At 37.8% G+C, this 24360-nt stretch overlaps 1 protein-coding gene and 1 long non-coding RNA gene across 2 annotated transcripts in view; one reads left to right on the top strand and one right to left on the bottom strand.

Moving 5' to 3' along the window:
- The window catches only part of LOC138188226 (uncharacterized), a 123363-nt gene that overhangs the window by 34437 nt on the left and 64566 nt on the right, over positions 1-24360 (top strand). The window lies entirely within an intron of this gene.
- The window catches only part of LOC138188224 (adenylate cyclase type 6), a 93950-nt gene that overhangs the window by 5114 nt on the left and 64476 nt on the right, over positions 1-24360 (bottom strand). The window contains exons 7-16 of the mRNA XM_069129807.1: positions 18431-18580; positions 10338-10459; positions 8276-8368; positions 7847-7993; positions 5557-5715; positions 4884-5132; positions 4312-4471; positions 3537-3634; positions 2936-3020; positions 2161-2277 (exon numbers count right to left, since the gene is read on the bottom strand). Of these exons, the coding sequence (XP_068985908.1) occupies positions 2161-2277; positions 2936-3020; positions 3537-3634; positions 4312-4471; positions 4884-5132; positions 5557-5715; positions 7847-7993; positions 8276-8368; positions 10338-10459; positions 18431-18580 (1380 nt within the window). The remainder of the gene's footprint in view (positions 1-2160; positions 2278-2935; positions 3021-3536; positions 3635-4311; positions 4472-4883; positions 5133-5556; positions 5716-7846; positions 7994-8275; positions 8369-10337; positions 10460-18430; positions 18581-24360) is intronic.

Here is a 24360-nt window from a genome sequence, read left to right as displayed (position 1 = left end):
AGTTGAGGAACGACGTATGGTTTCCGCTACGCTTGGCCTTGGTTTCACCAAGTTTGGTATCATCACGCCTTGTCTTTACATATTCGTACTATACATACTTACGAATCTAACCGTAAAGTTCCAAATGTTTTCTAATATCACCTTGACGAAATATACGTTTCGATAGAACTTTCATTTCTCGATTCGTTCGCCGACAAATTGTACGTGACACAACTTTGTACAAATAGCTTCTATTGGGTTGGCAACTAAGTCTTTCGAAAATAATAAAAATTAAGAATAATATTCTATTTATAGAAATTATTGCTCCAATAGAAGAAATTAAATCAGGATAATCTGAATACCGTCGAGGTATAGCTATTAATCCTAAAAAGTCACTCCAATAAATATTATAATAAATTGAATTTTTAATCATTTTTTATTTAGTATTAATCCAGTAACTAATGGATATCAACGAAGTAATATTGTAATGATTGCAAAAATTGCTCCTATAGATAAAACATAATGAAAATTTCCTATACATAGTATGTATCATGTAAGATAATATCAATCGATAAATTAGATAGTATCACTCCTGTTAATCCTCCAATTGTGAATATTAAAATAAAACCAACTGACCAAATAAATGTAATATTAAAATTTATTTTAGATCCATGATATATTGCTAGTCATCTAAAAACTTTAATTGCTGTAAATACGGCAATAGTATTACAGTTTTATCAGTATAGTTTGTATAAAAGTTCTACGTGTAAAATAGAAAAGAAACTTGTAGAGTTTTCTTAGTTTCATAATACCGTTAATACTCTATACGTGTTTAATAGTTTTCTATCTGACAAGTAGTGGAGGAAAAATGGAATTCTAATGAGATCGTAGGCCAATGTCGTTCATATTCTCTGCCAGATCAATGGATTTATAGATTCGTCGATGATGGATGATGGCTATAGCTATCTATTTCATTATATATACCTAGTATTAAATGATGATCGATAGCCACTCTCATGAATTTTCTCCTAATAATACGGTGCGCCAGATTCTGTCGGATTTTGAGGAATTACACCAGCTTTCAGACAATACTATACCGAGCTGGTGGAATGCTTGCAATCGTTGATATTACAGTAGATTTCTCTACGCTGTACGTCCATGTTACTACGTGATAGGCAATATAGACGAAGCTAAATAACGAACCACATTCAGCAATATAGACGAAGCTAAATAACGAACGACATTCAGCAATATAGCGTTCGATATTCGTAGTCTGTTAAGAAATAGGCTACTTGCTCAAGGTATATGGTAAGTAAATTATTAGATGATGTTGATAATTTTGCATCTCGATTGCCGAAATAATGCTATAGGAACACTAAGTTCACGTTTAGAATTTATCTCAAAATAGTTATATATTTATTTGATAAAGGATTTCAAGGATATTCATCGATACGCTTGCACGTGTAACATCGATCCACATCAGAGACCAGGGCGCACACCGAGGGCAACATGGTAGCCAGATGTCTACACATCTTTGGCGCGTACCCTCAACAGTCTTTTAAGGGGGTATTCTGGTCTAGAGGTATGAATTTCGGGCGATCTTTGCAGCTCTGTACAAGCGAAACACAAAATATTTTTGCTATCCTTCTTTTTACCATTTGTTTATTGATATTTCGAGATTACGTAAAAAATTCACTGAAAAAAAACTCGATATTTAAAGAGTTATGAGCTGGCAAAGTGGGTGCTGCCAAAAAAATGTAACACATAAAATAATTGAAATTTTGAAAAATCATCTTTTTCCATACCAGACTGTTAACTGACTGAACAGTTTACGTTCCTTTGTTTTCGAGACGCGCACACACATACTTGCACACGCTCATATTCACACACATGTATCACTACTACGCAGCTAATCTAGCGTAGCACATAAAATTATACACATCTCAATAGACGGCTATCATTCATCGATATCTAAAATCTTCCTCTTGGTTTAGGTGGAAGAACCTAAAGAAGAGATAATTTGAACGGATTTATCTGTGTTTTCGTTACTAACAAACTGCTTGCGAGTAATAAACATACGTCGAAACAAATGTCTCTATAGTACAGCAATCTGTATTACCTTGGAGCACTAGCATAATGTTAGAACGTATAGTGTGTAGTACTGTAATAACGTGAGCTTACCAACGGTGATAAAGCTGTGGCGAAAGTGAGAAACACGACACACGTAGCTAACATCTGAGCGACTCCTCGATTCTCGAACACGTGCACCGCAAAATCTCGCAGACACCGTGGCACTCTCTAAAGAAACAGAATTTCAACGTACATCGTCTACGTAGTTGGAAGATTTGGTCTCTTCAAGTCTTCGGTTATAGTCTTATTCTTATAGTATTCTTATAGTATTTTTTTTTTTTGATAAAAATTCTCCAACGAAATTTGGAAAATACTGTCACTGAAAATTTGTAGGAAACCTAATAGCGCAACCTATCGTTCGTTTTTGTCATATTTTTCATTCTATTGAGCTGGCAACTAAGTGATCGCGAACTTTGTCATCAGGTGTTATTGACAAAATCCGCAATCACTTAGTTGCCAATCCAATGGCTGGAAGTAATCGTGGAACGCGTAATATTTCGAGAGTACCGTGCCAGCGAAATTCCATAGAAATTTTCTCTATGCTTTTCCTTCTTTCGTCGAAATTTTTCGTTGCCTGTACGGGGACAAATACCGCGAATTATGCAATCGCCGGCGACGTATGTACGAGACACGATTAACGACCTCGGCATTGTGACCTGGAATCACGCCACGAATTCAAGGTCAAGAGGAAGTGGCAAGATTCCAAAGAGCGAACGCGATCGATTTGCTCGCGATGCACGTTGCAACGCGATTCCTCAAATTCGTTTGAAGAATTCTTTTCCTCGCAGATAGAAGGAAAGGACGATAGTCTGAGCGAAAGTCTCACCTCGTTCTTCTCTGCCAGTAGTATCCCATTGATCGTGGCGATGATCAACGTGCTCACTGTCACACAAGTGTAAAAGTATCCGCTCCTGAAAAATGATTCAATTTCGTAACCGTTATGAAAGCCTCTGGAGGCTTCACTTTTGCTCGGCCAATAGAACCGTTTCCGTCGATATAGAAGCACTTCGAAATACGCGGATACAGAACCGATACGATAACAGATGGTAGAATCGTAACTGAAACCAATATCGGTCCTTCTACACAACCTTTCTCATTTCTAACTGTTATATATTTTTCTAACTGCTATTATCCTATTTCTGACGAACTATATCGACAGAAACCATGTTCGATCTTCTGGTAGTGGCTGTTCAAAACGTAGCAACGAAATGGAACGGAAAAATTTGGGAATATAGTTTGCACGGGAATATGTTTCGATTTACGTATGTCCTTGTTAAATTTCAGTAGAATCGAAATAAAATAGAATTTTCCGAAATTCCGATCGCGTTACAAACTTTTGAAAATTATTGGCTTTCGATATGAGGCAAAGGGACATTTGGATAAAGCCTAGTTGATCGATGGTTTAATTAACAGAATGACAGAGTTACCCTCGTAGAGTGATCGCTATAGCAATCACGACGACCATGTAGACGAAGCCGGAGCACACGAAATATGCCGAGAGCATTCTGTCCCTTTCGCGCGAATACTGCAACAAATGGTTTACAAATAAATAGTTTCTTCTTCTTCGAAATCTTCGCGGATACATAGCACTTTCTCAGTTTTCTTACGAACAAACCCCTCGAATGTTATTCCGTTTAAACAACAGTAGATTAGGTCACTTTGATTTTGAGCGAGAACTTGATTTAGCACGTACGAGCGGCGTGCGCCACCGGTGGCTCACGCTCGAGTCTCCCATTAGACGGCGTGTACCACCGGTGGCTCACGCTCGAACGTTCCATCGGACGGTGCGTACCAGCAAAAATGTAGTTAGTTTAGTGAGCAGAACAAATTGTCATATAGTTAAACGTTTAAATAATGGAATTAAATAATGGAAATAATAACAATAAATTAACGTACATTAATGGAAAAAGGTAGGATTTATTTAAACAAATAACCATTCGATGGTTCTGGAGCAGAGAAATAAAATAGCAGCGCTAGTGTGAACGTGTTAAAAAATAATGACGGTAATAGCGAAAGAATAAAAGGAAGCCGAAGACGAACACAAAATTGCGTAATTTACTATTTAGAATTATTGCACGACCTTACGGCAGTAAATTATTGAGAGTCTTTTAGAGGAAAGATAAATTATTTCAGGAATTATAAATTAATACGAATCTTTCAAATAAATTGATGAACAGGAAGGGGACAAGAATTTGCATTTACCTTTCCTTCGACGTCGGGCAGACGAAAAGTTAGGACAAAGGGCGTACAATACTCCGCTCTTAATCGATCTATGCTCCTGGCGTCGATTGCTCTCATCAGGTACTCGTTCACCTCGTCCTCCGGGTCCTTTTTCGCCTCGGTCGTCTCGCCAAACCCTAATCTGTCGCAGGATTAATAACCGATACAGAAAGGTCCGTACAAGAGAAACTTCTTACATTGAAAAACTGAAAATTCATAAATTAAACACCTGTCGCGACTTAAGTCTTGAAAATTTTTCTTTCGATACCCCAATCCCTGCGAATTATATCGTACAATCGACCATTTCGCACGATCCGTAGAAATATATTATTTAATATTTAAAATATAATGAATAAATAAATAATGATATTTATTTAATATAATAAAATAAAAGAAAGTTAACTTTCTTATTAAAGATTCGTATTCCGAAGAAACTTACAATTTCGGAATGTACGAAGTTTAGGAAAATCCACGCGCGTTGGTCTAAAATTATTTTCATAAGGAGAAAACGAAAAAGGAAGAAGAAAAATGAAAAGAAACAATGAACCAGTTACTTGTTCTGTTTGCCGTGTTGCGAACCGTGTCCCATCACTCTCATCTCTTTCGACACGTTGCCATTCGCTGGCAAACCTTTCCTCAGCCCAGACGAGGGTAAGTTACCCTTATACGTGTCTCCGGGGACAATTAGGTAGGTTTTGATATCGTGCTCCTTCAGATACGCGTTTCTCTCACCCCCATGACCCTCTTCCACCTCGTAAACGCCATCAAGACAGTCCAGTGTTTCTTTCGTGATGTGCACCCGTCTGTACAGAAATAATCGCAGCTCGTCATTTCCAACACGACGGTACAGTTCATCGATCGAGGTTTTTGAAAAATAAATCACAACTTTCTGTTTATCAGCTTCCTCGAGCGGATTTTAACGTATTTAACGTACATACGATTGTCGCGTTATTAATTAATATCATTAGCAATTGAATTGTCGATTTTAATTATATTAAAATCATACTAGAGATCTCAGGTGTTCATTAACACTTTGACTGCCACGCGGAAATCACACGTTTCGCTCAGGATGCCACCGGAGTATTTTTATTATTCAAAGCATACAATAGGAAAATAACGGTAAGTTGATGATGTAAGACAACGTTCTTCCCTAATGGAAATTGGTTCCCCAATGGTCACTTGGAAATTTCGCCCTTAAAGGAAAAAGAGAATAGGAGAGAAACTTGCCCCGGTATTCCGCCGCTTTCCATGTAGTTGGCCAGGGTGACGTCGTTGCTCCAGACGTCGAACTGCCACTTCCTCAAGCCAAGGACCCCGCAATGAACTCTGCCTGTGTGTATCCCCACTCTCATGTTCACGTTCACCGCACCAACCTCTCGATATAAACTGGAAAAGTGTATCGCCAAGTATATCGAGAATATCATCACGATAATCGGATTTCCATTGATTTTTTCAAAATAAAATATCGCGATCTCTTACTGCTAATTAAAAAAAAAGAAAAAAAAGAAAAGAAGTATCGTTGCAAAGGATAATTCGTTTCTTTAAGTAAATGCTGTGCAGGTTGGAATGAGAAATTATAGTATTGGGTTGGCAACTAAGTGATTGCGGATTTTGTCAGTACCACCTAATGACAAAATCCGCAATCACTTGGTTGCCAACCTAATACATACAGAGTGTCCAAAAAGTTGTGACTTCTCTAAAATGGAGTACTACGGTCTGTTACTGCGAGTTACAAAAGATCGTAATTACAGAGGATGGATTGTTTCTTTGAAATTATTTATGTAAAAATATGAATGAGAAGTTATACTATGTACAAGGTGTTTCAAAAGTCCTCCAGTCTAGACCAGCATGTCGGTGAAAGTTGGTTTAATGTAAAAAAAGGCAGCGAGTAGAATTGTGTTTACAGTGAGAAACGAGTTAATTTTCAGTGAGAAATCGTGGTATGTAGGCTGCTTAAAAAATTCTCGAAAGTCAGATCCCGTTGGAAGCTTGTTGGAAGCGAAAAGTTAATTACGTTTCATTCTCTCAGTTGCGATTGTAGTTTCAGTTATAGACTTCATTTTTCCTGCAAGTGGATTAAGCGTAGATACGATGGTAATAAATATGATAGGTATGATGGTAAATTGCGACATACAGGGTGTTTGAAAAATTCCTCGGACGTTGAACGTACCATCGGAGATCCTCGTTGAAACTAAACAGAGCTTTCTTTGTATTTCTTAATCTCGTGACTACAGGTAGTTTCAAATTACACAGGTAGCTTGCATTTTCGTAGAATTGTCGTTTAATAGCGTTTCCGTCGTATGATAGAAGAAATGGCGGAGCAGAAGAAGCAGGTTAGAGAGAGCGTTGTAAGAGCCGGAAACAGAGCAAACGAGTCAAAGTAGACCGTACACTGTCGAGACGTGGATTCTCGTTATGAGACTGAAAAACATCCAGTCTTGTCAAAGAAATGATTTCCTTGGAGAATAAAAGGTTATTCGGAGTGGTGGTGGCCGTAGAAACGAACATGGTCACTCTCGAGGATTCTATAATGACGATTTATAACGAAACAAATCGTAAATTCTTTTCAGAACAAAGCTCTCAAAAGAAGCTCGTATTCTATCTATTTTCCTTATAAAATCAACCGAAGCGCACAGATATTTCCAAGGATGTACAGCGTGTAGTGTGTTTCGTAGGAGATGCAAGCTTTTCCCTAAGGTTTAATTGCATTTCATTGCACGATAAATTCTCTCAACGATTTATTAACAATCTTCCCAAACATCTATTTTCCCCATCTACTGGAAAGAGAATTTTCTTGATAATTTATATCGGCAATTTTTCTTAACACTTTACCGACCGATAGCCGATTAATCGGTTTTTTATCGTCGACGCTTATCGACCGATAACCGATTAATCGGTTTTTATCGCCAACGCTTACCGACCGATAGTCTATTAATCGGTTTTTTGTCGCCGACAACCTTTCTCATTATTCGAGCGGCAATTTGTTATTTAGTACAAAGGTACCTTGCTCAGTTGCGTCAGTTGCGTTGCTTTGTAAGCTGCCACGGTTTTATAGCAATTTGAAAAACTTACCGTTCGCGATGGACGAAAAGAATGGTATTGGAGAGTCTAAACCGAAACAGAGCCAGAGCCAGGGAGAATCTGCGCCTGAGCTGCCGGTCGGACGTGCGTATGCTGTTGAACCGCTAGCGGTCGGTAAAGTGATAACGTTTAATTGCAATTTAAAATTGGCTTGGCAACTAAGTGATTGCGGATTTTGTCATTAGGTGGTATTGAAAAAATTCGCAATCACTTAGTTGCCAAGCCAATATTAGAAAAAGAATTTTCGTTGATAATTCGTTAACAGTGTCGATTGAAATAAAAGTGATTTTGGTTAGCGCTTAACAGAGGTAAAAATTAGCGATGAACGTGTTAAGTTGATGAAAAGGGAGAAGCAACGAGGCTCGTGTGATAGGTGAGTGATTAAAGCTACAAAAAAATCGGATGCACGTAGCAATTAACATGACAAAAGACTCACGTAATGGCGCTAATCATGTCCAAACCCATTTCCACGCAACAACGAGCGTGATCTGGTCTCGGTTCCGGAAGTCCAGAGACACAGTAATAGCAGTCGCCGAGTAGTTTGATTCGAAGACAATGGTGCTCAGCCGCCAGCGTGTCGAAGCTAACGTAACAAACAGATTACAGAATTTCCATGCGAATGATTCCTCTATTAATTAGAATAAATCATCAATTTCCAAAGAAAACTGAAGCAAAGATTCGATCGAAACGTTCTAATGTAAAATCAACAACTTGTATAATTGTTTAACGAAACAACGAAAAAATATGACGAGCAGCCTTGATACAAAATTTTAGTAAATTATTGATTAATGAAATTTTAATAAAAAAAAATACATAATATAGGAAAAATAGAAAAATGTTAAAGACAAATATAAAATAGACTAACCAGGCAAACAGTTTATTTAACAGCCTAACGACTTCCTCGGCAGTGCACTGATCCGACAACGAAGTAAACCCGCAGATATCGGCGAACAGGATGCTAGAAAATAGAACAAATGCAATATTATATATTCTTCGGTATTATATTCTAGTCGTTATTATATCAGCATGTTAATTGGAATTCGTAGTAGATGTCGTGCGACTTAACGAGCCTCGAGTGGCAGATACGCGTTACCGTAACGTATAATAGACGCGTGTGTCAGCCTGGTGTATAATAGAGTTGGATGTTCAGCTGTTTCGCCTCACTGAATACACCGTGCCAGAATTATTCAGTCAGATACGCGTGTCTATTAATTTTCACATATTTTATTAGCAATCTGGTACGGTAGCCTGTCGTATTACGCGAATTTTTATATAGAAATATAGCTATATATATATATATATATATATATATATATATATTGGGTTGGCAACTAAGTGGTTGCGGATTTTGTCAATATCATCTAATGACAAAATCTGCAACCACTTAGTTGCCAATCCAACAGTAACGAATTAACTGCGTTACATGGGATTTTGTGTAACGCAGTTAATTGTGTAATAGATTGTACGGTAGAATAGGATTGATTTGGACAGATAATTGTCTTTCTTTCTAAGAGTTTCCAAGGAACTGGTTTCAGTAGATTTCTATTTTCAATGACTCGGGAGTGGATACTGCATTGTCTGAATACTACACAGTAGAAGAAGAGTGGTTTGAACTCTTCCTTTGGCAAAAGGAGTTAGGTTTCGGTAGATTTTTGATTGAAACGTCTGAGGTGTTAATACAATTGGTCTAATATATAGTGCAGTGTAATCGGTTTCCAGAGACAAACGTCTTTCTATGGATGAAGGAACTAGCTTGGTACAAGTCTTATTTTAAATAATCGACGGGTAAACGTGTAATGAGCTCTGAGCGCTGTATAGTAGAATGTGATCGATTTGGTCAGAAATGTTCTCTCTTTTTGAATAGGAAACGCTGTTTGGTGGATTTTTATGGTAAATTATTACGCAATGAATGCAGTTGTCTGTTTATTGTGCGGTAGAATACGAATGAGGTCTGTAAATAGGTTTCTTTTAAAGAAGAAGAACGGCGCGGTAGAATATGGTTAATTCTTACAGAAAGAATCCCTTGTCTTGGAAAAACTAATTGAATTCGATGAATTTGTAATGGAATACATTTAGTTAGTGTATCGTACTTTAAATAAACTTGCTCCTTTGAAAAGAAGGATTTAAACTCGGTAAATTGTACGTAGTATTATTTATGAAGACTTCAGTTACTAACCTTACGGGAAATTTGACCAAATTTCTTTTGGAATATTTTAATCTTACAGACAAGAAGTCTCAAACCTCCGAGAAAAAGCTCTCAAACCTTGAAACAAAAGCTCTCAAACCTTGAAACAAAAGCTCTCAAACCTTGAAACAAAAGCTCTCAAACCTTGAAACAAAAGCTCTCAAACCCTGAAACAAAAGCTCTCAAATTTTCAAACAAAAGCTCTCAAACCCTGAAACAAAAGCTCTCAAACCTCGAAACAAGAGCTCTCAAACCTCGAAACAAGAGCTCTCAAACCTCGAAACAAGAGCTCTCAAACCTCGAAACAAAAGTTCTCATACCTTGAAACAAAACCTCTCAAACCTTCAAACAAAAGCTCTCAAACCCTGAAACAAAAGCTCTCAAACCTTCAAACAAAAGCTCTCAAACCTTGAAGCAAAAGCTCTCAAACCTCGAAACAAGAGCTCTCAAACCTCGAAACAAAAGCTCTCAAACCTCGAAACAAAAGCTCTCAAACCTTCAAACAAAAAGTTTCAAACCTCTGACCGAACTATCTGAAACCTCCAAACGTGCAATTCTAATTTCATCTAACTTAAATGCCCAAAAGGCAGTCAAACTGTGCAAAAACTATCGTCAATCACGATCAACCTGAACTTTATAACGACGCCAAATCTCTGAGATATTTCTTCTTTCTTTTTTTTTTTTTTTTTTTTTTTTTGTTTTGTTGATATCTTCGCGTCTGGATACTCGAGGCGGTACTCACCTGACGTTCTCGTGCCTTTGAATGTAAATTTTGTGAAACATGGTATCTTTCGGCTTCCCTGCGATGTCTGCCTTCATCTCCATGGCTACGTGGCGTGGCAACACGCTCAATAGAAGCCGTTCCTGCAAAAAAATCAGAGAAAATTCGTCGTCGTTCATCGCGTACAGCCTCTCGTCTACGACGTTCGAACAGCAAAGAGCAAGGGGAATGCAATTTCCTCGCATCGCACGGGAATTCATGGTCCCTTCCTCGCATACTTCGCGCAAATATCCCAAGGGATTGTCAGATTAGAACCATTTTTTTCTCTCATTTTCTACCTTTAACAGCTGTTCGAATATATCTATTTCCGGTATCATCGGTCGTGTAATTGGAAAAATTCAAAATTATAAATATGAAAGACAGAGAAAGTATTCTTTCTGAAATATTGTACATTATGTGTACGTCATAACGTACTTTACGTCATCCTAATTGCAAGTTATTAATATTATTAGCTTGACAACTAAGTGATTGCAGATCTTATCATTACCACCTAATGACAAAATCTGCAATCACTTAGTTGACAACCCAATAGATATTACGAACGAACGATACAAATCTTTCAACGAAACTGAAAGTTTATTTAAAGAAAAGAAGAGAACAGGTTGCTGGATCAGAATATTCGCCGTTTCTATAACTTGGAACCACCAAGCAAACGCTGTATTCTACCTATCAAGTGATTTCTGTATCTCATCTACGTTAATTTGCAGAGAGTATCAGATAAGCTGTAGCCTAACATTTTCACGCAGCAAATTCATAGTTCTCCTTCGTCAGTGTCCTGACCATTGGATCTTGTCCGAAGATACAACACTTTTCTGTGATTTTCTGCGTTCGTAAGGTGCCTAAGCCTAACAGATGGCTTGTGAAGCAACGACAAGTACCTCGTTCTGACAATTTGAGGGACTTTTCGTTTGAAATGAACTGGCAGTTTCGGTGAAAAATTTGGATTATTCGTTCATTCGCTTAACTGCTCCTACCAGGCACGGTCAAATGACCGGTTTTAAAATTTTATTAAAAATCGTACGTTCATCGTTGTTTCTTTCGTTCGTCTAACTTTGTGTAAATTCCTATATCGTCTGATTAGTCAGTTTCTCAATCTTTGTCGATGTAAAAGTCTGCATAAAGTTGGGTGAACGAAAGAAACGATGAACGATGAATGTAGAATTTTGAATAAAATTTTGAAACCGGTCGATCGACTGGTGAAGCGTCTTAGTGAAGTTACTGCTAAATATATGGCAAGGGAACTCTTGTAATTTCTAAACTCGTAGGTTGTAATAGAATTTTTGAAGTTGCAAGCATGGACAGAGGTCGCTAATGAAATTTCTCGTATCCCAGGCTATCGAACGAATTGTTTCGGAGAATTCAGCGTTGTAACTCGATTGGCAAATGGAACACAGCTGCTTCGACGTCTCGATTTGCCGCTATTAACAGCAACTATTTTGAATTCCTCTTGGTACTCCTGCCAGCTGGTTAGTTAACCGCGTTACGTGGAAACTTGCGGCGCGTCTAATAAATCTGCGCAACCCACACACCTAATCGTACGTCATCGAAACTTTTGAGCTACAATGCGAACACTGTCAAATTTGAATTTTGCTTGTCTCGACGTTCACTCTTCCATTTGCATCTGTTTCCTAAGCTCGAAATTCCAGCTACTCTTCCATCTTTCGACTTTTCATTTCTTTGCCTTCCAGCGTACTTGATTTTCCCTATTTTCCAATTTCCTTCCTTATTTTCCTTCCATTTCGCAGTTTCAGTTTTCCAACCTTCTCTCTTCCCAAATTTTTCATACCGCTCCGCTTTTTCAATGTTTCAACTCAGTTCCCATCTTCGGTTCCTCCAACCTCTGCTTATCCACATCCAACCTTCTGTTCCTCGACTTTCTACCTGCCAATCTTTTGCCAGACTTGTCACTCGCCATAATTGAAATTTAACAGCGACGGTAACCTGTAGATTTTAGAACGTTCTCTGTCAAAGAATGCGCGCATGTGTATTTATTTATTCCAGCCTTATGGTCTGCAAAAATTGCACTTGGTTTTACATGTCTAAACGTAAGCAGAGCTAAAACTCGCATTGGCTGTCTATCTCTTTATCTCTAAATATTTTAAGAAACTTTCTCCCCACTGACGACTTACACCGCTTTCATCATCACCGGCACATGTTTCCACCCTCGTCGAGGATCTTCGCCACGTTCAAACTCGTTCTGCCTATGGCGTACCATCCCTTGCCACGGAAGCTCGCATAATTTTCGCGACCGACAAATACGAAAATGAGGCTGCTGATATTGTTGCGAGGAAGCCAGTCGTCGTCAGCTTCTTTTTTCGCTAGGCGTGATCGAACGATTCCAATGGGATGTTTCCTTTTACCAGGTGATTCTTCCGTTCGTCGATGTATCTCGCTCAATTTCATACAAACTATGAAATATTCAGTTGCGATCGTTACTTAGTCTGGTTTCTCTTGTTACCAAGCGCACGAATACTGTACGCGTCGTAGAATCTGAAATTACAGCGGCCCCTCACCGCGACTAATTTGACGCCGTATAAATCGATCAGCCTCTCCGCACACAACAGGTTGCGCGCACCTGTGCTGTGTCACGTGCGATCACCTATCGTTCGTGATCGGCCAATACACACGACCTCTTGGCCGCTATTTCCTATTGCAAGTCACGTAACGCTACCTTCCATTTCATTCTGACCAGGTGTCGGCTAGTTTCATTCCTTTGTCGCCTCGCCGTATTGGATTTCCTGGATTCTCATTAGACTTCTCCATTGCTTGATATTCTCAGCTGATTAAAATTTCCAATCGAGATCAATTCTTCTTGCCCTTCTGAACGGTTTATCGCAGCAATTTGTAGCTTCGGACAGCTACACGGCCAGCTGTCTCTGACGAGTATACTCGTCATAAAGAAGTGGCAGTACTTTGCGTTCTGACGAATATACTCGTCGTGAAGTGATGACAGTATTTTGTGCCACGACGAGTATACTCGTCGTAAAGAAGTGGCAGTACTTTGAGTTATGACGAATATACTCGTCGTGAAGTGATGACAGTATTTTGTATTATGACGAATATACTCGTCGTGAAGTGATGGCAGTATTTTGTGCCACGACGAGTATACTCGTCATAAAGAAGTGGCAGTACTTTGAGTTATGACGAATATACTCGTCGTGAAGTGATGGCAGTATTTTGTGCCACGACGAGTATACTCGTCATGCGTGAAAAGTAGTTAGAATCTGCTGTCTAAACTGCAGTTTAGCAATTAACACATACTCCGTGTTTGACGAGTATACTCGTCATCTGTCGTATGTAAAGTATTCGTACACTCTTTAGAATAGAAAAATTTTCTTTAAAATTGGACCGAGCTGAAACTGGAACAGCAGGAGCTGTTTTTCGAAATGTCCGAGGAATTAGCTTGCTAAATTTTCTTACGCGTCGTCTGGTAAATTAGCCTTTCTGACTCCTCGAAAAAAGCTCGAATCGTTTGATCCAATTCTTAAAAAGTTATTCTGTTTTTAAGAGTATGCGAATATCTTCTACATTCAGTGTAGATGGAACGTGTAATGAGAAACATATTTCATAGAACGTTTAGAGTCCGACTTTTTAATTTTCTCGGAAGGAAATTCCATCTTGAACGCGATATATCTTGTTGCGAGAGTACTATGAAAGAACTTGTCGACGATGGTTGCCGGTTTAACAGCGTATCGTAGCATCGTGCCAAAACTGCATACCACGGAACCATAAATTCCATCGGTATACGCGAATCTCATGCAAACTGGCAGCCTTAAAATAAGAAAAATAAGGGAAACCAGGCAGTTCTAAGCAACAACGATCACGCATTGCGCTCGTTCAGGCCAGAAATGACCCACTGTTGGCCACGTGAAACTGTGTTAAAATTCACAGAGGTGCAATTATTTTCGTCGTGAATCGGTTGATCGTTCGAATAAAAATACTGTCAATTCGAAGATAAGTAGAACTTGACGTTTTCCAATGTTTTCTCGATCGTGAAATAACACCGTGACAAATTTTTCTATCGTAAAATACCTTACTACCTGCCCGTGGTTATTTGCTTGCAAGCTAAACTTTCGTTGCGATGGAAATTTGAAAAATTGGATATTGGATGTTTGGAAGACGCAACGTTGAAAGTTAAAACTGGTAAAGCGGAAATTGATGAAGTTGAAAGGCGAAGTTGGTAAATTAAAATTTGAAAAGTTACAAAATTGAAAATTTAAATGGCAAACACGAGAATCAACGAGTCAGAAAGTTGGAAAATCGCAAGCTCGATGCGGAAAACGCGAAAATGTAGGATCGTGTATTTGGAAATCCGAACGATAGAAATTGTGGGAAATTAAACAAATTCATCCTTCGATAATTTCTAATCGAAGTCAACCAAATTCGTATGCGTTGCAATAATATACGCACGATGTCTCTGTACATACGTAGCCTTGTTGGCAAAAATTCTCACAGTACCACCAATCACCCAAAAGGAAAACAGAAAGGACAATTAATGTTGCAATTAAACTTTCCAATTGAAGTATTGGGATAGGAAAAACAACTGACCTTAGTACTTTAGCAGGCGAGATTGAACAGCTTTCACTTGGTCATCGGTATGCTTTAATTTCGTGCTGATGAAAGCTCTTCGCGAACAAACAAAATTTCATCTCGTTACGAAGAAAGTAATTCGGTTCTGTTGATGAAAATAGCGCAAATTGATCTTCTATTTCATCTGTCTTCTCCACCAGTTTTCCTATTCTGTTTGTATAGTGGTATAAGTATAAACCGAGGAAAACTCGATGTTGCACCGCAATGGTAGAGCGTAGCAACACTACTATCGATAAAAATTTGTTTTTCAGGGTATTTGTTCGTTGTAGCCATTCAAATTGTACCAATTCTTCATATCACGAAAAACGAAGGAGACGTTTAGGTAGCTTCTTTTAGCTGAGACACCATGTATGCTAATCGATTAGGTTCAAGTGTATCAAGTTCCTTATACTTGTCACAGCCACTGTACGATATTTTTTAAGTTACTTTAGATACACTGTGTGTATCATGAAACTGAGGAATTGAAGGAAAGTTAAGTTAGAATGTTGCCATCTTGAAAAGATTTTTGATGAACACTTTCTGTGCAGCAGAAAATGCTACTAGTTCCACAGAGAATGTTATGTTCTTTTGTAACGTTAATAAGTGTTAATAAGTAAGTTTGGAAGCATTATGTGTGCCGAAGAACTCAGGAATTTTAAAGAAAACTAGGTTAGGATTTTGCTACTTTAGAAAATTCCTGGGTGAAAAATTTAATTGGAAAAGAGAACGATATTACGTACATTTGTAGTATTGATAAGTTTGTAGAAAATACTGCGTCTGTCATAGAACTGAAGAATTTAAGAAAAAGCTAGGTTAGGATTTTGCTATCTTAGAAAATTCCTAGAACTGAAGAATTTGAGAAAAAGCTAGGTTAGGATTTTGCTGTCATAGAAAATTCCTAGGTGAAAAATTTAATTGGAAAAGAGAATGATATTACATACATTTGTATTAGTGAGTTTGAAGGAAGCACTACGTCTGTTATCGAACTGAAGAATTTAAGAAAAAGCTAGGTTAGGATTTTGCTACCTTAGAAAATTCCTAGGTGAAAAATTTAATTGGAAAAGAGAATGATATTACATACATTTGTATTAGTAAGTTTGAAGGAAGTACTACGTCTATCATGGAACTGAAGAATTTAAGAAAAAGCTAGGTTAGGATTTTGCTACTTTAGAAAATTCCTGGGTGAAAAATTTAATTGGAAAAGAGAACGATATTACGTACATTTGTAGTATTGATAAGTTTGTAGAAAGTACTGCGTCTGTCATAGAACTGAAGAATTTAAGAAAAAGCTAGGTTAGGATTTTGCTACCTTAGAAAATTCCTTGATAAAAAATTTAATTGGAAAAGTGAATATACGTACATTTGTAGTATTGGTAAGTTTGAAGGAAGTATTACTGCGTGTACATAGAATTGAAAAACTTAGAATTAGAAAAGTTAGAATTATATTAGGAATTAGGTTAGAATTTTGATATCTCAGAAAGCTAGCCTGAATATTCTTTTTACATAGGAAATTTCTAGCGATACAGCGTGTATTTGACAAAATTGCAGAAATTCAAATTGAGAACGTGTTTGTTAGAGGCAAGATATCGAGCGAATGAAGCCAAGGACCATGTGCTTGATAAACAAGAGAGAGCTACTAGGACAGTGGTGGATTATTATCGCGTCAGGTCACGGATACCTGATTAAAGCATACAATGAACCTGGTCACGGCTACAATGTCCACTGGAATTATAACCGATCTCCGATAAACCATTATCTTTAGCAGACTTCCGTCAGTTGCCAGCTATTATTTAGCCGAGCTGCTAAAAATAATCTACCTGTTGTTAGGTTAACTACCTCAGAAATTAGAACCTTCGCCCCTCCCAACGAGTTAGGTTAATTACCTCTAATTAAAATTGAAATGTATCGAAGATAACTAGCTGTTGATAATTCTTGAAATTTCGTTTAGCAGATAAAAACGATAAGTCTGATTCGCAACTAGTTACTCGCTTTAATATTCCTTTATAGATTTCTTTAAATAGGTTTGTTCGTAACGAGGTTAGGTCGTTCAATTATATTCGTTAAGACGTGAACTTGCATAGAAATCAGCGATCTACTTATCGCGATTTCGTTTCGAATTTTCACGTAGTTTAAACGAAGACCAACTTACTCGGTAAATTATCGAACAATTATTTTCCTCTAGTTTAAAATCACAGTAAATTAGAAAATGTCGGGCAAATAGTTTGCTATACGTGGCTGATGATGATGATATTAATAAACAATTAGTGAAGTACATTAATTATCGAGGTGCACTGGCAGCAACGGGGCAGGTTTGATCATTAGAATTTCGTTAGTTTGCTCGATCGAACTGGCGCTGATTAAACTCGTTATTAGTAACTAGCCGATTTTCCAACCTGGTAATATTAATGTTCCCCATAGAATACCAAATATCGGCGTAATTGAGCAGCAATTAACGTTACTTAACGTAACGCAATTACAAAAAATTATATCCTGCATCGATACGATTTTTGTTTTCATTTCTTTGTTGTCCTATCTTTTTAATCTGTTGCCGGTTCTCTAATTTTGTATCGCGAGTTCGCTGAATTTTTCGCACGGATAAATTTACAAATAGAGAAGCTTGTTTCTCGCGTAAAAAATTCGGAATTGTGTTTCGCACGATGTTCCGGAGGTGGAACGTTTAAAAATATGTAAAACAGAGATTTTATTCGCGAACATTTCCCATGGACTCCGGCGTGATGCAGCTCTTTGTCAAAAAACGATTTTCGTTAAAACAAGAGATAAAAGGTTCGCTGGCGTTATGCGAATATTGCAATAATATGGCGCATTCCGTTATGGACATTGTATTAAATACTTGGCTGTGCGTTATTAACAAGTTAATTCTCAGTTAAATAGCATCGTTTCACAGCACATCGAAAGGTATTTGAATTTTAAAAATATACCTTCCTTGTCCACAAAGAAAAATTCGCTAACGTTTGGCCGAATCAACAATTCGGATAAAAGAACTTAAATTTGGCAAATATCGAGAAATAGGTGAATTTAGGTGAACATTAAATTAGACGTATTTCAAAGCTAAATAGATTAAGTAAAATTACTAATTTTTGATCATTAGAAATCCGAAGCTCCATAGTCAGAAACTCGATCAACTTCTAATTGGATAAATCAAGAAATTGGGGAAACTTGCAAAATTGGTAATTTCCCAATTAAAGAAATTACCAAGCTGAGCAAGTTTACAATTTGATAAATTTCCAATTAAATTTCTAAACTAGCTACCGTTCTTAATTCAGATAAATTTCCAAATTGGACGAGCAGATTTTTAATTTGTTGAGTTCAGGAAATGTCTACAGCCATCGATATACTAAATTCACGAGAGACTGTAGTTCCCTCCGCTGATGGAGCTGCGACTTCTATCGTTGCGAATAAAAGTGCGGTGCTTTGTCTGCACGGTCGAAGAAAGATGGAATTTCATAGAATTTCGCGTACGATACCTGTTGCTGATTTTCTCTCTGTGTAGTCAATCGAGCTTCGACGCATTGCCTGGTTTCCAGGAAGGCTTGCCTCTGTGCCAGTTCGCGGGGATGATGCGTCAGAACGCCTGCCATATTTGTCCCACCCACTACCACGATAGAGCTTAACAGCTGAAATAGAAAATTGAACATTCCATAGATATTTATAGTTTGCAACGTTGAAATTTCCAAGCTTTTGCTACGTCTGTTGTATACTAAGCTACATATACCGCTATCTAATAAGCTGTTACACGTCTGATCGAAAATTTGTTTGCCAGTGATGAGCAGAAAGATTCGTAATGAACGAGGCAACTGTAAATTAAGCGCTTTCTTGCAGTATTGGGTTGGCAACTAAGCGATTGCGGATTTTATCATTGGGTGGTAATGAGAAAATCCGCAATCACTTAGTTGCCAAGGCAATAACATACACTGACCATTACAATTCTGTCACTCGTCCCTTGAATAGACTAACACGTTCAGTAGTACTGCACTGTTATGCAACATGTTGGCGACGGCAAAACGCAATATACGTTCCCTTTTCAATTGGTGCTTTCCGTGAGATTTTCAGTTTTATTGGACAGAAGTAGATTCTCTACAGACAGTGAGAATAAGCCGATTAAGAGGTTCGACATAGTCGAAGGGGCAATTTCAACAGCGGATTAGGAGATTGTAAGAGTGGGATCAAGTGTGCAGCTAGAAAGAGGTTCTACAGATAAGGAGGCCGCTATCAATCCTTCCTTAAAACGTTTAGTTGATTCTCTTAAATGGAACACGAACTCGATACGATTGAAACGCGAGTCATTCGATCGATCAAGAATTTACTCTTTTCCAAATCAAACGCTATCGAGTTTTGTTCGACAAGTCCGAGTACTCTCTTGTACATGTATTTATATATTGAGTTTTTGTTTATAAATTGGGGTTAGTTTATATATTTATGCAACTAAGTGATTAAATAATAAAAAAGTAATAATTAAACGATAAAAAATAAATATACTCAATCTAATGCTTAGACGCGAGGACAATTTTGCGAAGATGCGAATAAATATTTGCCTCTAAGATTTTACACATCACCGAAATTAATTAATTGTTGCGTAGGAAATCGAAAATTATATTAATCTAGCACCTAGACGCAGTGTTCATAAATTTTTAATTGTCGATATAATAAAGATAAAGAGTGGATAAGATTCGTATTGATATAATCTAGGCTCTGGAAACAGTTGGAATATTCCGAAAATCTAAATAAATTTTCGCCCAGTAAGGCGGAAATTTAAATAACGTAGAATTTAAAAACAGCTGAAATATCATTAAATTTTAGCGAGTCTACAAATTTATTTTCGAAACAGCCGAGATTCTACGAAAATCTCGACGAATTTTTGCCTAGCAAGTACCATATTTGCTATCTGAAATTTTATATCTGTTAGAATCTAAAGTTTAGACATGCTACGACGTTTACTTTGCTCTTCAGAAACTCTTTAGAAGAGAAATTTCTGCTTAGCGAGTTGAAAATGTAGAGAATAGACTCTAGACACAGTTGGAATCTCACGAAGATCTCGGCAAATGGGAAATTTCTATGATCCAGGCTTTAGACGCTGTCCAAATTTGACAAAGATCCCCTCAAACTTTTATCCAGCTTCCATTTTTATCCTTTGGAAATTTCACAAACATGTCAGATAAACTTTCCTCGTGGCAAATTTATGCGATCAAGACCATTAGACACGGTCCAAATTTCATCAACATCTTGACAAATTTTTGCTTCGCAGGTGTAAAATCTATACGCTCTAGACGTTTCTTTACTCAGTCGAAAACTTACCAGGTATGTAAATATGAAACCGGAATTTTTGTATAGAAAATACACGTTTATTGTATGAAAATGATTAAAAATATTTTATTCGAAGTATTGCCCATCGCTGGCTATATATTTTTTCCACCTGTTTGGCAATTGGTGGATGCCACGCCAAAAAAACTGTCGCTCTTTCGAGGCAAACCAGTCATCGAGCCATTTTCGTACATTTTCGTAAGAAGCGAAGTGCTGGTCGGAAAGTGCGTGTCCCATCGATGCAAATAAATAGTAATCGGACGGAGCCAAGTCTGGTGGGTAAGCCGCGTGCGAAAGTATTTCCCAACTGAACGCTTCGATCGTTTCCTTCACCGGTTTTGCTGTATGCGATGGTGCATTATCACGAAGCAAAATTACTTTGTGTCGCCTTTTTTCATATTCTGGTCGTTTTTCACGCAAAGCTCGATTCAAATCGATCGTTTGTCGTCGGTAGCGCTCGGTATTAACGGTTTCGCCAGGTTTTAACAGCTCGGCGGTCTTTTTCGGTGGTCTTCCACGTTCTTCGTTCCTCGCGTCAAAATTGCCACTTCTGAATTTTTTAAACCACTCAAAGCACCGTGATTTACCAAGAGCATGCTCACCGTAAGCTTCGACGAGCATTCGATGCGATTCTGCGGCAGTTTTCTTCAAATGGTAAGAGAAAATCAATGCTGTCCGCAAATCGTAGTTTCCAGGCACAAAATTTGACACGTTCAACGCTGTTACAAACTATGCTGTTGTATGAAACTTGTATCGTTCCGAGTCGAAAATGTTTGTGAGATGTCGACAAAGACTTTTGGCATCAATGACGCAATTTAGCGATAACTACATTATCAGCTAGGGCCATCTATAGGCAAATTCCGGTTTCATACTTACAGACCTGATATACAAAAGCATATTTGACCAGAATCTCCATAAATTTCTTCCTAACAAATTCAAAATGTCCAGTCTAAACAGCATTCTAATTTCGAGGAAATTTCGCTACTCTTTTGCCTGCCGTGTATGTATATGATAATAAAGGCAAGTTCACATCGAAATGGAAATCTAAAGGAAACACCACAAGTGGGCAGCGCCTGTGCCGAAGCTCTGGGATACATCAAAGAGGTAGGAGTTGTATGAGCGTCAAGTGTTTCCTGTTGCTAGGCCGGTACAGACATTTAATTAGCATGGGCTTTGCAATTAGTATGGCCACGTGTATCGAGCCGTTGGCAACTTTGTAAATTCAATAAACCGTCCGGCCTTTGATCGGCCCTCGCTACTTTTCGTTACGGAAACTTCCGTCTGGCCAGAGATTGACAATTTCTACTTTCAAATACAGGCTGATGAAAAAAATATATTAAACTTGTGGAAGATAATTTTATTATGTATTTGTCATCCTTTCAGCATCCCTCGCAATGTGATCATTTTCGTCGAATCAGTCGACGATACAAAGATTTAATTGGCATATTTCATTCGGAATCGAAATGGAAGAAAAGTGAGCTAATACAATACAATAGCGGTACAAGTATGTACATATTTTCATAGTGTTGATATATTGGCTTGGCAACTAAGTTGCAGCGGCGCATGAGTCATAGAACGATGCGAACCGAGAGTGACTCATGTTGTTTTGCCTCGAGACATCGACACCGTCTCCATGTACGAAATGTAATAATAAAAAACTCCGGCCAAAACAATATCGCAGCTACGTGTAACCGTCTAGCGGTGTCGAATTTCAACCTTCTGGCACTCTCTCGACTAGTATAAATAAACGAACACGCTCTCTAGGATACAGAGTATCTAATATCCTTCTAACGAGTAGCATGGAGCGAGCGACGATCAAGACGTATTGTACTAACTCTGTACTTCGTATTAAGAACCATTTTTAAATTCATTTGACCATAACAAGTGTTAACTCGTTTTATCATTTGAAGCAACACGTTTAAGCATCCACCACAAAGTGACTGCGGATTTTGTCAATACAATCTAATGACTTAGTTGCCAACCCAATATATGAACACTATGAAAATATGTGCCCAATACAATTCCAGTGAATCCCAGTGAATTCCGATGAGGAGAATCGAGTATGAATAATGAAAAACGATATTTGTTACGAATAGATAGAAAGTAAACGGAATTTATTATCGCTGAAGGCGTTTGCCACTGTCGTCGTATTTTTTAAATTACTAGTCGTCGTTCTCGCTAAAGTTTCCCAGAGGAAAACTAACGATCGATGAAATTCAAAATCGTAGGATTGAAATGTTGGAAAGAGCGTTGGAAGGTTAGGCTGAAACGTTACGATTCGAGGTGAAAGTACAGCTGGTAGGATTTTTGTGTTGTCGAAGTTTCCTACGAATTGAAGTTTCTCGGCGAGTGAATATAAAATATAATACGGTCGAAACTGGTATTAAAGAAGTTTCCTGATGGCGAAACTTATTTCAGACGATCGCTGGTCAGACGAATCGATCCGCAACAACCACCTGTAGCATCGCTGCAATCTCTTACATGTGCTGTCTGCTTCGCTTTCCAACAAATTTCACCGCTTTCTTCTTTCCTCTTTTTCACGTTTTTAGATTTTTTTTTTTTTTTTTTTTTTTTTGTACGCATAAAAGCAACCTGTACCGTGTATTTCCCATTTAAACACACAGTTTACTCGTTGTTTTCAGTTTCCAACAAATAAAAACAGCACTTCTCGCTCGTTCCTCCTAAATGTCCAAAGAAGTAAATCGGTTTATCTGTTTTATCGTGCAGCGTGAAATTGGTAGAACGGTTGAGTGTAAAAAAATATTGTAGAATTTTTCCAGCAATATTTCTCTACGTATTTACAGGATGCTTTTTTTCACACGATTCCATGCTTGCTCGCGAGATATTTTCAAGGACGAATTTCATCTTTCAGATGGAAAGCTTTCACGCTGTTATGTTATGCGTTAACTTGTCGAAGACCAAACATCGGTTTGTCGTAATTTACAGATACTTCAGTTCGTTTCAATTTCATGGAAATTTCCTGGAGGAAAATTCTATTGGGTTGGCAACTAAGTGATTGCGGATTTTATAATTACCACCTAATGATAATATCCGCAATCACTTAGTTACCAACCCAATAAATGGAAGACACAGCAATGTGAAGGACGTTGATTGTCGAATCCTGGTAATTTCCTTTTTTTTTTTTTTTTAGGGCAATTAAATATTAAAAAAGAAAATTCGCGAATGTAAATGGATCAACTCGTCTTTTTTCTAACATCAAATTAAAAATTGTCTGCCTTCGGCAACGTGAGATTGCAATTCCTTGCAATTCGTTTCACGTAAATTTTCATTGGCCATCGTTTCGAAGATCTTTTTATTTCCACGTTCTCGATGTTGCAAATTGTAACATTTTCTCCAATATTTAAAATTCCTAACTATCCATCGAATCTTCCGCAACGATTAATTTTTAGCCCAAATTTATTGCGCCATTTTTTTTTTTTTTTTTTTTTTTAATAAAAATGTAGCTCATATTTCGAAAATTGATCGTACGGTAGAAAATGCGAGGAAAATTCGAATTTGTAGATAAATCTTGCTCAACTTTACTGTCAATCAAATAGTCTGACCATTGTACTAAAAATTAATAATTGTAATAAAAAATTGACTAAAAATTAACGGACGAAGTCTCGAAATTATTTCATTTTGGAATATCCTTCCGTCGGAAATTTTCTTCCCCTAAAATTTTACTTTCAAATTTCCCTCCGCCGCATTCCTTTAATTCTCATATGAAAAACCAATGTATTATCCACCCCGTATGAATAAAAAATTAGGGAAGAAGGAAAATGGAAGGTTTGACTCGAATTTCAGAAAATGTGTAATAAACCGATCGGAATTTGCAAGTGAAATTTGGACAGTTAACGCGGTTACGCGCCTTGGCAACGTGTTAGAGGAAGCTGGTGGTAGCTGTTGCACGGCGCAACTTGCGGGTTGAAGGCGCCTGAAATACTCAGAAGCAGAAACAAAATGAATTTTACGTGGCGTGCGTTCGACTTAGCTGGTTGTTAATTGTTGTCAAAGGCGGTTGTTAATTGGAAAATCGTCTGATCGACCTGTTCGTTAGACCTGAAAGAAGTCCTCAGGTAGGCGAAACTTTGCGATT

The sequence above is a fragment of the Bombus flavifrons genome, chromosome 16, assembly GCF_040668555.2.
Source record: "Bombus flavifrons isolate JBK064 chromosome 16, iyBomFlav1_principal, whole genome shotgun sequence".
NCBI classification, from domain to species: domain Eukaryota; kingdom Metazoa; phylum Arthropoda; class Insecta; order Hymenoptera; family Apidae; genus Bombus; species Bombus flavifrons.
The sequence above is the reverse complement of the archived record's forward strand: the minus strand, read 5'-3'. Positions and strand labels throughout refer to the sequence as shown.